Source organism: Triturus cristatus, chromosome 8 (assembly GCF_964204655.1).
Source record: "Triturus cristatus chromosome 8, aTriCri1.1, whole genome shotgun sequence".
Classification (NCBI taxonomy): domain Eukaryota; kingdom Metazoa; phylum Chordata; class Amphibia; order Caudata; family Salamandridae; genus Triturus; species Triturus cristatus.
Genome location: NC_140591.1, coordinates 1,434,599,967 through 1,434,614,746, shown reverse-complemented (window position 1 = coordinate 1,434,614,746; position 14,780 = coordinate 1,434,599,967). Strand labels below are relative to the sequence as shown.

At 48.9% G+C, this 14,780-nt stretch overlaps 1 protein-coding gene across 1 annotated transcript in view; it reads right to left on the bottom strand.

The window, feature by feature from the left end:
* Nucleotides 1-14,780, bottom strand: part of PRCP (prolylcarboxypeptidase) — a 299,660-nt gene that overhangs the window by 23,583 nt on the left and 261,297 nt on the right. Inside the window, exon 8 of the mRNA XM_085623236.1 lies at nucleotides 600-787. Within this exon, the coding sequence (XP_085479362.1) occupies nucleotides 600-787 (188 nt within the window). The remainder of the gene's footprint in view (nucleotides 1-599; nucleotides 788-14,780) is intronic.

Genomic DNA, 14,780 nt, shown 5'->3' with positions numbered 1-14,780 from the left:
CTATGCACAGTGTATAATCTGCAGCTCATATGCCTCGAACAATGTTGATTTTCTGACACATGTCTGCCTGTACCTAAAAGATGGGAAGATGGGGATTTTAGCACCACAAACACTTCATTGATACCATTTGTATGGGGGGGAAAAACAGTTGTTTTCTTCTGCAGCACTTTCCTATTTTTTCCCCCCAAAACAAACTTTTGCTGTATTTTGGCTAATTTTTCGGTCCCCTCCAGGGGAATCCACAAACCCTGGGTACCTTAAGAATCCTCAGGATGTTGGAAGAAAAGGATGGAAATTTGTCGTGGATACATTATGTGGACAACAAGGTAAGGGTGACTAGGAGCAAACCACCCAAATAGCCCAAAAAAAGGCTTAGCAAGAGGGTTGGCCTAGCAGCGAAGGGGTCACTTAAAGCCAGTCTCTGATAAATAGATCCCTCCTGTCATGGAGTCAACTTGCAACCTTATCAAAATGATTTTTTTACTGATGTAGATTTCAAGAACAATGAAAACCCCCAAAACAGGTGATGATCCAATGCCAAATAAAAATGGATATTGTCAACTGTGCGACCTCAAACTTCATTCTCTAAACATACTCACCTAAACACAATATTGCTGTGGGAACAAATATTTTTGCCACCATATTCTGTTGTAATCCATGTGAGTCGCGGGGTCACACCCCATTGTTTGAAGCAATCATCAGCGTAGCTCTTAAAGTCCCACGGCTGGGGTTCAAACATGTCATTAATACCATCAGAACAAATTGGCATCACCATTTCTGTGCAAGCCTGAAACAAATTGCAGATCAGACAGTAAAAGGCGGGTTTTCTTTCCAAAACATCTTGTTTTATTTTCAAAACATTTCAGTGGATTTTCAGGGATATAAAAAACAAACAAAGTGTATACAATGCTTGCATCTTATGTAAGATAATGTTGACATTTTAATCAGACCCAGAATTATAAAGTAGGTATGTATGATCATGAACAAAGCATTGTGATTACAAGCAGCACATAAAAGAAAAGGGGAGGAGGGAGTGGAGGGGGAGAAGGAGGAAGGTAAGGGAGGTATGGGTTGTAATGAGTGGCATGTGAAGGGAAGGTGGTAAATCAGCTTGGTGCAATGTGAGGGCTGTGTAGTATCCCTTACAGATCCCACTTATAAATGCTCATTTTAAGAAGGTGTTATGGTGGTGACTATGATGTATGTTTAACTCAGGGGGCCTGAAACATAGGTTTGGTCTATGTGGGTGAGTTGGCAAGGTTGATTATTATGATGCCTTTAATTTTTGAATGTATAAGTCCTGTTTATTCAATAGTTTGTGTGTTGATTGGGAATTAAAGTGTTTGTTGAACAGTGAGTTATCTGCTCTTCTTGAAAAGCAGACCCACGCCCACCATATTTTTAAATGATTTCCACTCACATAGGATATTCTTGATTCCTATCGTTAATAGTAAGTCTAAAAGACTCAGGTCTTTGGTGTTCAATTTCAAAATAGGCATGAGGGACCCTGGACCCAAGGTCACTGCGTGGCAGTTGAGTTTTCCCTAGAAAAGATTTTTTTTAATTATGTTTTGGATTTCTTCCCAGAAAGTTCTCAACATTTTGCAGTGAAACAGCATGTGATTAAGAGAGCCTGATGCATTGACTGTACCAGCACTGATCGGAATCTAGGAGACACATCTTAAAGAGTTTTTAAGGTGTCCGATAGGCCTTATGTAGTGTCCAGAATTTGCATTGGGAAATAATGGGAGATATTTTGTTCCTTAGGGATCATTTCCAAATGTTTCTCTAGGCGTAGTCAAATACAACTGTGGTGCAAATTGTTGTAGAAGGACCTCTCCTATTTTGAATCTCTGATGTTAGCCTATTATTAGCGTTGCTAGAGTTTAGTATTCCGTAACTTTTAGCTGCTGCGTGAGGTAGACTGGATAGCTTTGTAAGGAGGTTGATGGCGTCTGATTCTTGTGGTCTATTGCATTTATTTATGGCTTTTGTTAGTGCTGTTATTTATGGATTTTATTAGTGCTGTTATTTATGCTAGACATAAGCTAATTGTGGCTTTCATAGCGTCCCATAAGGTTTCAGGAAAGTATTATTTTCTTGGGAAATATTGATAATGGCAATGCTAATTTTGTCTTTTAATGTTTGGTCTTGGAGTATCTCCTCGTTCATTCTCCATTACTTTTCCTTGGGTATATTTTGGGATGTGTGTGGCTTGAGGGTGACGGAGGCATAGCCTGATACTAGTATTGGTTTGATGGTGGGATTTGTAGCCTTCGGTGTGAGAATATGGTTTGTATCTGAACAATTTCGGAAAGCGTGTTATGAGGGTAGGATTAGAAAGTGAGCTTGTTTCCTGTGGGGTTGTATAGACGACATATGTTATTTAAGCAGTGTTTTTGCACAAGTGTCTCAATTATTTGTGTGATTTTTTGGGTCTACGGCTATATGAGGAGCTTCTGTCTAACAGGGTATCCAAAGGGAAGTTTTAATCTCCTGCTTGTATTACTGCGGAGTTAGTTGGTAGTTCATATAGTCTTTTGTTTAAGGTGATCCAAAATATATATGCACCCATCCGCTGTGGGTGCATATATATTGACTATATAGAAGGTTGAAGTGTAATTACTGACTTTTGTAACTAACCATCACTGACAGGGAAATAGTCCATGACGGAAAGTCCTGCTTTTTTGGCTAATAGTGTGACAACCCCGTTTTTTTCTTAAATGCTGGGCAGCAAGTTGTACAATAGATCCAATGATGGTGCATTGTATTACATTCCTGACTACCAATTTTAGTCTCTTGTAGGAGTATTGTATCGCTTTTGAGTTTTTCACAGCACTCCAGAATGTTCCTACGTTTAACAGGGTGGTTGATATTCTTTGTATTGAGGGAGAGAACTTTTAACGTTCCATTGGCTATGTTACTGGGGATATGATTTCAATTCTAGTTTGGTGAGAGATTTTGTATTATTAGATAGGTCACAGATTCGGAGAGGGATAATATTTGTGGGGAGGATAGCCCTGTTGTGTTCAGGAGTTAAGATGTCGAGGTTTTGGTGCTCGTAGGGGACGTGGATGGATTTCCATAAAAGTTCTGATATTAAGGCTTGTGAGACTTATGGTATTTGCAGTGTTACTGGAACATAAGGTACTTGTATTATACGTGATGTGGTAGCAAAGGTGATTTGGTGAGATGTGAACACGCTTGTATGAACTAAAGTCGCCCAGTATTGGGGGATGAGTAGTCAGCAGAATTGGCAAGGGAAACCGAAGTGGTAGGTGGAAAAAGGTAAAAACCTAAATGTATAACCCACATCTCACCCAGCCCTAATCGTTCTGGGGAAGTGGAGCCACTGGAGGTCGAGACGCATGCAGCTTTAGAAAAGGGGGTGATGCTGCCACGAGGAGAGTGCGAACAACATTTTATGAGGAGTTTAACTTCTTGGAAGTGTTTAAAACTCGATCGACAATAAATAGAAATATTAAAATTAACATTAATATGTCAACATTAACTGTATTGTCAATCACAGTGGAATTACCACAAGACATTGAAGGTAGGTGTGAGTTTTTCCAGCAAGACTGATCCTGATACCCAGGGTGGAACGGTTGAGAAGACTATTGCACTTTAGTAGTCTAACTATGGCCCATCGGTGGCATACCATTAACTTAGCATAAAATTAGTAGCAAAACTTTACCTATAGCGTTAAGCGTGGCATGCCAAATAGCTTGACACAACATGACATGACATGTAGTATGACTCGACATGCAGCACAACATGCGCTATATTATGACATATCATAATTCGCTCAACAGATCCCAGCGATCAATGCCATTAGATCACATATATTAGTATATCAGTATATCAATATAAGTATATCAGTATATATCAGTATACCAATATATAATCTAGCATAATATGGTAGTAACCTTCAGTGTACTACTTTTACTGTATAACAGCGCGAAAATCACAGTTGCAGAGCTATAACTTCAGTCTGGAATACTATTCATCTGCACATTCAACATTTCTTCTAAGACATAGAAAGACTGATGTGCAGGATCTTTGAGACTATCTCGGCATCAGTGTCAGACGTGTCCACCTGACTGTGTATAGCTAAGACTGAGGTCATTGGTCATTAGTCGTTTCCTTGAGAGTAGAAAGCTATGGACCAATAGTTTGAGGTCGACTGGCATCAAGACATGAATTAAGAAGGTAACATAGTAAAGTTAATTAGATAGAGTTATGTTAATAAGGCATGTTAGTCATGCTTTAATTTGAGTCCTGATAATGGGATGTAGAGTTTTTACTAGCCGTAAAGACCATTAGGGCCTAACAGGCCTATTACGGCCAAATAGGGCTTATTAGCTATGGTGGTAATTTGGTAATGTTGGCTGTTAGTAAAGTAGCATACTCATATGGGTTGTTAGGAGTCGGTACACTATTTGGGTTTTGATCCCACATATTTATGTGACGATTTGCCGGTTCATCAAAGAATGATGTCTTCCCATTGTTCATGATTTTTATTTTTGACGTCCCTACAAAGAAGAAGGAGGTATTCATTGTTTTCATCTTGTTTCTTTGAATGAGGGATCTCTTTCTGCGGTTACAGTTTATTTTGCTTAGTCCTGTGACCCTTCCGTATGATTAATTTTATTGTCCTCTTTGGTCCAAAATCCTTTCTGAGGGGCCATAGCATAGGGGTCTGAAGCTCATTGGTTGGGGTGTTTTCAAGTTGTCCAACATTCTGGTTGACACTCTATTGGCCCTCTCAATTTCAAAGTCCCTCGTATATTTTTAGATCTTGAGGTATCCAGGCTTCCAGATAGGAAACACAGGAGACGTACTCTTTCTCCAAGTTTTCTGGCTGGCCAAAGATTCTGAGATTTCCTCTCCGGTCCCTGTCCTTAAGGTTCATAATCTCTTTCTTAGGGAATGCAAGTTGTTTGGCGGTGTTAGCGTATTTCTTTTGGAGTGACAAAGTCTGGCCCTCCACTCTGCCAACTCTGCATTCTGCCTGGCCCAATTTGAAGGTTATGGTTTTGAGCTCTTTCCTGAGGCATTGCATTTCTAGTTGTAGGATATAGGGGTTTGTTTTTGTTGACCTGTTAAGACTATGGAGAGAGTTTAATTTCTCTAGTATCAGATCTATACTTGGCCCTTGTGTCGGATCTATTTTTAATCGTTGAGTTGGGGATTGAAGGTTCCAATTTTGTCCTTATTTGGATGTCATGCAGGGAGCAGGTAATGCTACTGTTATAATTATGTCCCTTTTCCTACACTTAGTCCTTTCCTTTTTACCTCTCTCCTCCTTTGGGATCTTCCTCCTTTCCTTCCCCCCCTGCTCCCTGTCCTCCGTTGGTACTTCCCTTCTGTTGGCCGAGAGGCTGCTTTAGAATGTTGGTAACGTTCCTAGTGAAGGACACTAGAGACGAGCTGTGGAACGCTGTGGAGGTGGAATAAAGAGGATCTTACTTACTTCAGTGTTCTGACCTCCTTTCAACACTGGCGACGAGAAGAGTGCGTGAGGGAGCAGTTTCCACCTCCATCCCTTTGATATTCGTGCTCGGAGTGTCATTCATACACCTTGTGGCCCATGAGGTCAGGTACTTTTTATATAATCAAAGGAAATGTTATACCATTTCTGGTAACCTGACCAGCGTAGCAGTGGTGTGGTGGAGCAAAACCCCTGAGCGTTGACTTTACGGCACCTTGAGCATCTTGCAGCTCGTGCCTTCTGTTCTCAGCTCACGACGTCCTCTGGCTCTCATGCTGGTTTTCGGGCGATTAATACGCTGAGGGGTACGTCCGACAGTCACCTCAAAGTCTTTGGTGCCCCATCACCTTCCGGCTCCTGGTGCGTATTCATGGACGATTGGCTTTCAACGCTGAGGGAATCCTCCTTAAGTGAACCATTTCTTTGACATTTCCACACTCCTTCATGCGTCTGGTGTGCGTGGGGGCACAGTATCGAGCTTGGGAGCAGAAAACAGCTGTTGTTTGAGGGCACGAAGCAGACAATCCTTCTCTTCTGCCTCAGTATAATCGTAATCAGCTTCCTTGTTCCGTGTTCGACTATTCCGGCGCAGCCGTCCTCTATTCAGCCACGCCTGTTGTCGGAAGAACGCAGTGTCATCAGAGGCGGGGCTGGTTCCTCACGAACAGTTAACCCCTAATATTCCACAGTTTACGCTTTGCAACAGGGCTTTGTGTGAAGTTTCGCAACATCATTTCTTCCTCACTCCTTTTCTGTGTCATTACCTCGTTCACGGTGACAGGCACACCACTCAAATCTGTAGCAGCCTGTCATCTCCATTATACAGCGCATGCCATCCATTTTTAAGTATTCTGAGTAAATTAATGTTATTTCAAAGTTAACGGTGACAGGCACACCTCAAACCCTTAGTAGCCTGTCATCTCTAATACAACAGCGGAGGTCATCCTTTCCTAAGCATTCTGTGGTAGTTTTGACAGTGACTAAGATATACTATCAACCGGAAACTTCGTAGCATTTTCTCACACCTGCTGGTTGCTAAGTGACAGACTCTGTTCAGATTTTGAAATTGTTGTTGGAATATTCCTGTGTAGATTACCAGTGCATATATATATATTTTGTTAAAATGGCGGCAAATATGTCTCAACCTCCTCCATACTTAAATGAGTTTTCAGAACCTAATTGTCCTTGGAATGAATGGGAAAAAGTGTTTGAGTCATATTTAATAGCCATTGGGGGTGAAAGATTTGGTCCGATAAGAAAACAGCACATATTGTTGCATAATCTTGGGTCCCATGGCAGAAAAGTTTTTGATACGCTTCCTGACATCCCGCAAGATTCCAACTTAGCAGATGATCAGTTGAATCTTTACCACTTGGCGTTGTTAAAATTGAGGTTACATTTTGGTGATAAAGTGAATATTGTTCTGGAACGACACAAATTTTTTAGCAGGGTTCAGGGAAAGCAGGAAAGTGTCTCAAGTTACGTGGCTGTGCTTAGGGGTCTGAGTGAGTTGTGCGAGTTCGAGAATCTTAGAGATTCACTAATTAGGGATCAGGTGGTTAGATGTACTAACAATCCTAGGATTCAAGAAAAACTATTACAGAAGCAACCTGATCTTAAAAATACTATAGAAATAGCGAAGTCCATAGAACACACAGCGCTATGCATCAAAGAGAATGAAAACACCTACTAATAGTGAACAGGTGTCAGAGGTAGCCAAGTTAAACCTTGATGATACGGTATGCAAGGTGAAAGAGAAAAGTAATGAAAACTCACGTAATGATGATAATACTAAACTAAAATGTTATCGCTGTGGCAGCAGCAATCACTTAGCCAATAGTCCAAATTGCCAAGTGTTGGACTTGGCCCTTCTGGCAGGTTCACCCCTGAACTTTTTTGCTTTTTATTGGTGACTTGGTGTGGTGATTTTTGGTTTCTGCGCACTTTCCCTGTGTCCCAGGATAAAGTGCGTGCGCACGCTGAGTGCATGTGGTGAGATAGGCCTGCCCTCCCATAGGAATGCATGGGGAATGTATGTGTCCCTAGTAGTTCCTGATGCGTGGGGTGTGCAGGCCCGAGTTTGGTATGTGCGGACTCGTGTGATTGAATGCTGCGCGGTGATGTGTGCGGCGTGCATGTACCTAGTATGGAAGTGCCACTTCTAGAAGTGGGCACTTCGGTGTGCAGTGTAAAATGTGTGCCTTGTCGCGTGATTGGCTGGTTGAGGTCATGTGACGGGCTAGGGATTCCCCAGAGTCAGGATGAGTCACCCAGTGGTGAATGGGGAGATCAGCAGCTAGATGGGTGGGAGGAGTACACCTGGGTCCTGAATAGGGCAGGGTTTTCCCCACACAATGCTGGCTCCGCCCCCTGTGGTGCGACTGACGACCCTAGCCCTGCCAGTGAATAGAGTGAGGGGCTGAGCACATCAAGGGTGCTCCCCAACCAGCTGCGACTGGTTTTCCCCCTCACCCTGAACCCAGAACAAAGGGTTTTACTGTATAAAAATGGGGCTGTGTCCGCACAGAAACTGTTCTCTTCCAGGATCCTGCCTGAGGGGGCTGCTGCTGTTGCTGGGCCAGAGGACCACCACTTGGACTACCTCCCTGCCTGGAGGCACAGTGAGCTGGCTCTGGGCCCAGCCTTGCCCCTGCCTACCTTCCTAAACTTTGTTCTGGGACCTTGCCTGCAAAGCGCCTGGGAAGCGCTACACCTATTTGGTGAGGATCACCTTCGTTGTGGCCCGCAGCGCTGAGCTGCAATCTTTAGCGAGGGAACCCCGACGTAGGGATTCCCCGCTTTCCGGCCGTGCTGTGGTGCGGGTGCCCACCCCGCATTGTGGCACTAGTTGGCGGGTGCCCACCCCGCTTATTGTATTCTATTGGCCTTGAACGAGCGGGTGCCCACCCCGCGTCTATGTGCTTTTAACCGGGAGCCTACCCCGTATCGCTGCCTTCCCGAGAAGGTAAAATCACCGCTGCGACCCGGTCCGTAACCGGAAGTCAGGCAGCTGCGGTTGGGACGTGGGCGGGACTGCCAACACAGGAAGCAAACGGGAGCCTACCCCGCGCTCCTGTAGTGAAATCAGGAAGGAGGAGTCGAGGAATCCAGGCGGGAGCCTACCCCGCGCTGGACCCTGAAGGAAGGAGACGGCCCTGGTGCAGGAGCACCCGAGACCCACAAGTCCGGTGAGTGTGGGCTCCGAGGGTGGTCCGGGCCGCATTTCGCTCCCGCCGAGGAGGGAGCCGGTACTGGTGTAAAGTGCCAGTGAAGGCACTGAATATCGCAGTTCTCGGGCGGCCCCGTCTGATAGCGGGCCGCCCCAGCGGGGGCATTTCTCTCCTCGAGTCCCTGAGGAGGACTCCGACGTCTGGGGGCAATGCTTCTAGAGCCGAGTGAGGCTCCAACAAAGGGGGCAGAGTCCTTGAGCCCCCGAGAGGCTCCAACGAAGGGGCCCATTGTTTTGAGAGCCCACGAGGCTCCCACGCTTGCGGGGGCATTATTTGTTAACGAGTCCCCCGAGCGGGACTCCAACGAACGGGGCACCAGTTGTTCAGTGAGAGAGCGGCCCCAGAAGGCAGCGGGCCGCTCCCCCCCTTGCCCCACAGTGACGTTCAGAGCCACGAAGGCTCTAGGGGGCATTTCTTGTGGGTAGCGCCCAGAGGGGCCCCACGTGACGGCGATACTGGTGTTAAAAGGCACAGTGGTGCCCCAGCATCTCCCCAGTTGCCCAGCGCTTAGTGGGCAACTGCAACGTGTAGGTTGTGCGCCCTGGTTTGCGCAGCCTGCGCCGGCGCGCCCTGACTTTGCTGGACACAGGGCGTCCTTGCTCCTTCAAGGCCAGTTGGCCTAGGGACTGCCACAGGTGGTGGCTTATGTGAGTTCTTGCGCAATTGTATTTTCCCTTGTGTTTACACCTCTGAATGTGATGCATCATGTGTAATGTGCGTTTACCCCTACAGGTATTGTGATACTTAGGTGGTTGTTTGTTTTCTCCTAGTACAGGTGGTGCTAGTGAGGTCCTAGTTCCCTGCGTGACATTCTCCTAAGGTGGTTAGGGTTGCGTAGGTGGTACTTACCTGATACCAGTAGTTACTGGTTGTGTGCTATATATGTTATTTTTAGTGCTACAGTGATTGTATGTGCTATGTTCTAAAGTATTATTCTTATGTTCTAAGTGCTAATTTCTACCAAGTGCTAATTCCTGACAGTGGTCCATGTGGCCCTGTCCCCTGTATATATAATCCCTTGTAAATTCTGCCCGTGCCTGTTGGCACATTGTAAAGTGTGTGTTTTTATCTAATGTGTTTTGGTAATACAAAGGCTATTTTTATATAATACCTTGTGTGGAGTTTCTTTTGTGGTGGGCCTTGGGTGTTGTTGCTGGGTGCGCGCGCAAACGCTTTACACATCGCCTCAGGGATAAGCCTGTCTGCTCGTGCCAAGCTACCAAGGGGGTGAGCAGGGGTTATCTTTGGCGTGTACCTTCCTTGCCCTGACTAGAGTGGTGGTTTCTGCCTGGCTTTGGCGCAAGCCCTAGCCAACCAGAAATCCCATTTCTAACATTGGTGATCAGCGGTGGGATTTGGACTTGTGTTTGCACTGTACCGCAGCGGCAACTGGCCGCACTACAAAACTCTGCATTTAGATAAATCACATGGTATAGGGATTATTGTTTTAAGTCTGTTTTTAAATGTCATTTCTTTGGAAATGTGTTTCTTGTGCACTGTGAGTTAGGTGTCCCTAGCTCGGGAGGGTAGATCATCCCCCTTAGTGCATTGTGTTTTCTGGATTCACCAGAGGGTGGGATCCAGTGGTGGCAGCGTAATAGTGTCCTGTACATTTGTCCCCCGCCCTGCGCCCAGAGTTGGTACCTGTGTCACATGGTGGTCAGGTTGAGGAATCAGGGGTGGTAGAAACTGCCTTACCAGTCCGAGGGGAGGGTTGTGTGTGGATGAATGGTGTGTGGCACGAGACAAGTGAGTGTGAGTTCTCTGGGATAGAGAGCTTGCTGAATCCTTTGTGAATTGTGTACTCCTGTGTTAAACGCAGACCCCTAGGTTCCCTGTGTGATCTTTTCTCTAGAACGTCTGCCAGAATGGAGCCTGCTTTTGATCCCAGTGATCTAGTTTATTACAGTATGCAGGAGTTGGAAAGGTTCTGTAGAGAGAGAAACATAGGGGTGAGAGAGTCAGACACTGTGTACGAACTGAGGAACCACATGATTGGATGGCAAGCAGGTGAATGGAAACGTGAGCGCAGTGAGGAAGACAGGGCCCGGTCCTCTCACCTGGAGGGTGGTGGGTCTGTGGGGAGCCCTGAAGACTCAGAAGAAGATGACAGTACCTGGACGCCAGTAGAGAGTGAGGACCCCGTAGGTAGGGAGTCCCTTGCTGGGTCCAGCGTAGAAGATAGTGCCTCATCCCTTGCCCTGTCCCCTGAGCGCAGTGGTAGTTTTCTGGATTCCCCAGTGAGGGTGGAGTCCAGTGGTGGCAGCGATATAAAGTGCAGTATAGAGAGTCCCAGTCCCAGTTCCCCGAGTGTGGTACCTTGTTCCCGAGAGGAGGAATGTAGGTTGAAGTTCAGGGGCAGTAAGAAGCTGTCTCACCAGTCTTGAGAGGAGGCTGTAGAGGAATGTCATGATGCCCTGGTGGACTGGCTGGTGTTTAACCCGGAGCAGGATTTGGGTGGAGTACTAAATATGATTATCAAAGAGCAGATGCTCAGTAGTTGTTCTCCAGGGTTGCGCCAACACCTGTTGAGGTATAACTCTTTTTGTCCATGGGAACTTGCAGAGGAAGCAGAGCGCTGGGAAAGTGCTAGAGGTCCTCTAGAGTCATTAGTGAGTGATTCCAACAATAGTGGGTCAGAGATCCTCCAGCCCAGCGTGGTGAAGGAGGCTCAGTGTAGCCCAGCTAGGTCCCAGGATAGCGAGGAGGGTGTAGGGGCTCACTGCCTGGCTCAGTGGAGCAGGAGTGAGGGGGTGACCGAGGGTCCCCAGACGCCCGAAACCCTGCCTCAGGACTTGGATGGTTTCATGAGGGAACACCAAGTTGGGGACCTAGGCTGTCCTGTTAGTCCACTTGAGGAAGATCTCTTAGTGAGTGGAGGACCTAGAGCGCCTGTAAACAGGGCTCCTGTGGTTCTGGAGTCTGGCAGTACCGCTCCGGTAGGGAGGGTACAGGAGTCCAGCGTGAGTGATTGGGGGATGAGTTCCCCAGTGGAAGAGCCGGTGGGTCAGGGACTTCCCAGTTGGGCTAGGATCCCGTGTAGTGACCAGGGTGACACCACTTCTGTTCTGGGGGATCTCCGCGCACTGTCAGGTGGACAGGGGACGGGAGATCAGCGCCATACAGACAGTCACTCGACATATGTGTCATTTGATAGCCTCAGGGGGATGGAGTGTAAATCCCCCAAAGTCCTGGAGTGCCAGGCGATTATTCCACCAAAGGTTCTAGGCCGGAGGTTGGAAGGCCAGGTTCGGGATCAGCCTGACCTGAAGGGTGGGACGTCTGTAATCAGCGTCCCGACCGGTTCTTCTTCCAGAGGTACCGCCCCAGTTGGTAGGGAGCAGGGTTCTGGAAGGGGGTGCAGAGGGTGGGAGAGCCCACCACTGGCCCCAGTACAACCTTAGGGGTTAAACCCTGGGTTGCAATGGCGTTCTAGGTGTACCCCTCGCCAGAGGAGGAGGAACCCTAGGAGAAGAGGTAGGGGGAGGAGAGCCTTCCCTGAGACTCCTGGTCCGCCTGAGGGTGTAGACCCTAGGCTGGAGAACCAGTGGCAGTCTAGTCCTGTCTTGCAGAGAGGAAGAGTGGAGAATGGCCGCTATGTGCCAGGGGTTACTACCCCCCACTCTGTGGTTAGGCAAGGACCGGTGGCACCTGGGTGGCCTAGGGCCTGGTCTTGGCCGCGGACAGCTTGGGAGTACCAGTGGGGTAGCCCAGTTGGTCCAGACAGTGGTGTTAGAAAGAATTCCATGGGTTCACCGTGGCGTAGAACCGGAGGGTGTCCCTGCAGTTGCGGGCCCGTGTCCGTGTTCTATCGCCCCAAGCAGGGAAGTCCATCACGGTGGTGATTGGGCTGCCCTGCGTTTTGGCTGGAAGGGGGTTGTGTTGGACTTGGCCCTTCTGGCAGGTTCACCCCTGAACTTTTTTGCTTTTTATTGGTGACTTGGTGTGGTGATTTTTGGTTTCTGCGCACTTTCCCTGTGTCCCAGGATAAAGTGCGTGCGCACGCTGAGTGCATGTGGTGAGATAGGCCTGCCCTCCCATAGGAATGCATGGGGAATGTATGTGTCCCTAGTAGTTCCGGATGCGTGGGGTGTGCAGGCCCGAGTTTGGTATGTGCGGACTCGTGTGATTGAATGCTGCGCGGTGATGTGTGCGGCGTGCATGTACCTAGTATGGAAGTGCCACTTCTAGAAGTGGGCACTTCGGTGTGCAGTGTAAAATGTGTGCCTTGTCGCGTGATTGGCTGGTTGAGGTCATGTGACGGGCTAGGGATTCCCCAGAGTCAGAATGAGTCACCCAGTGGTGAATGGGGAGATCAGCAGCTAGATGGGTGGGAGGAGTACTCCTGGGTCCTGAATAGGGCAGGGTTTTCCCCACACAATGCTGGCTCCGCCCCCTGTGGTGCGACTGACGACCCTAGCCCTGCCAGTGAATAGAGTGAGGGGCTGAGCACATCAAGGGTGCTCCCCAACCAGCTGCGACTGGTTTTCCCCCTCACCCTGAACCCAGAACAAAGGGTTTTACTGTATAAAAATGGGGCTGTGTCCCCACAGAAACTGTTCTCTTCCAGGATCCTGCCTGAGGGGGCTGCTGCTGTTGCTGGGCCAGAGGACCGCCACTTGGACTACCTCCCTGCCTGGAGGCCCAGTGAGCTGGCTCTGGGCCCAGCCTTGCCCCTGCCTACCTTCCTAAACTTTGTTCTGGGACCTTGCCTGCAAAGCGCCTGGGAAGCGCTACACCTATTTGGTGAGGATCACCTTCGTTGTGGCCCGCAGCGCTGAGCTGCAATCTTTAGCGAGGGAACCCCGACGTAGGGATTCCCCGCTTTCCGGCCGTGCTGTGGAGCGGGTGCCCACCCCGCATTGTGGCACTAGTTGGCGGGTGCCCACCCCGCTTATTGTATTCTATTGTCCTTGAACGAGCGGGTGCCCACCCCACGTCTATGTGCTTTTAACCGGGAGCCTACCCCGTATCGCTGCCTTCCCGAGAAGGTAAAATCACCGCTGCGACCCGGTCCGTAACCGGAAGTCAGGCAGCTGCGGTTGGGACGTGGGCGGGACTGCCAACACAGGAAGCGAACGGGAGCCTACCCCGCGCTCCTGTAGTGAAATCGGGAAGGAGGAGTCGAGGAATCCAGGCGGGAGCCTACCCCGCGCTGGACCCTGAAGGAAGGAGACGGCCCTGGTGCAGGAGCACCCGAGACCCACAAGTCCGGTGAGTGTGGGCTCCGAGGGAGGTCCGGGCCGCATTTCGCTCCCGCCGAGGAGGGAGCCGGTACTGGTGTAAAGTGCCAGTGAAGGCACTGAATATCGCAGTTCTCGGGCGGCCCCGTCTGATAGCGGGCCGCTCCAGCGGGGGCATTTCTCTCCTCGAGTCCCTGAGGAGGACTCCGACGTCTGGGGGCAGTGCTTCTAGAGCCGAGTGGGGCTCCAACAAAGGGGGCAGAGTCCTTGAGCCCCCGAGAGGCTCCAACGAAGGGGCCCATTGTTTTGAGAGCCCACGAGGCTCCCACGCTTGCGGGGGCATTATTTGTTAACGAGTCCCCCGAGCGGGACTCCAACGAACGGGGCACCAGTTGTTCACTGAGAGAGCGGCCCCAGAAGGCAGCGGGCCGCTCCCCCCCTTGCCCCACAGTGACGTTCAGAGCCACGAAGGCTCTAGGGGGCATTTCTTGTGGGTAGCGCCCAGAGGGGCCCCACGTGACGGCGATACTGGTGTTAAAAGGCACAGTGGTGCCCCAGCATCTCCCCAGTTGCCCAGCACTTAGTGGGCAACTGCAACGTGTAGGTTGTGCGCTCTGGATTGCGCAGCCTGCGCCGGCGCGCCCTGACTTTGCTGGACACAGGGCGTCCTTGCTCCTTCAAGGCCAGTTGGCCTAGGGACTGCCACAGGTGGTGGCTTATGTGAGTTCTTGCGCAATTGTATTTTCCCTTGTGTTTACACCTCTGAATGTGATGCATCATGTATAATGTGCGTTTACCCCTACAGGTATTGTGATACTTAGGTGGTTGTTTGTTTTCTCCTAGTACAGGTGGTGCTAGTGAGGTCCTAGTTCCCTG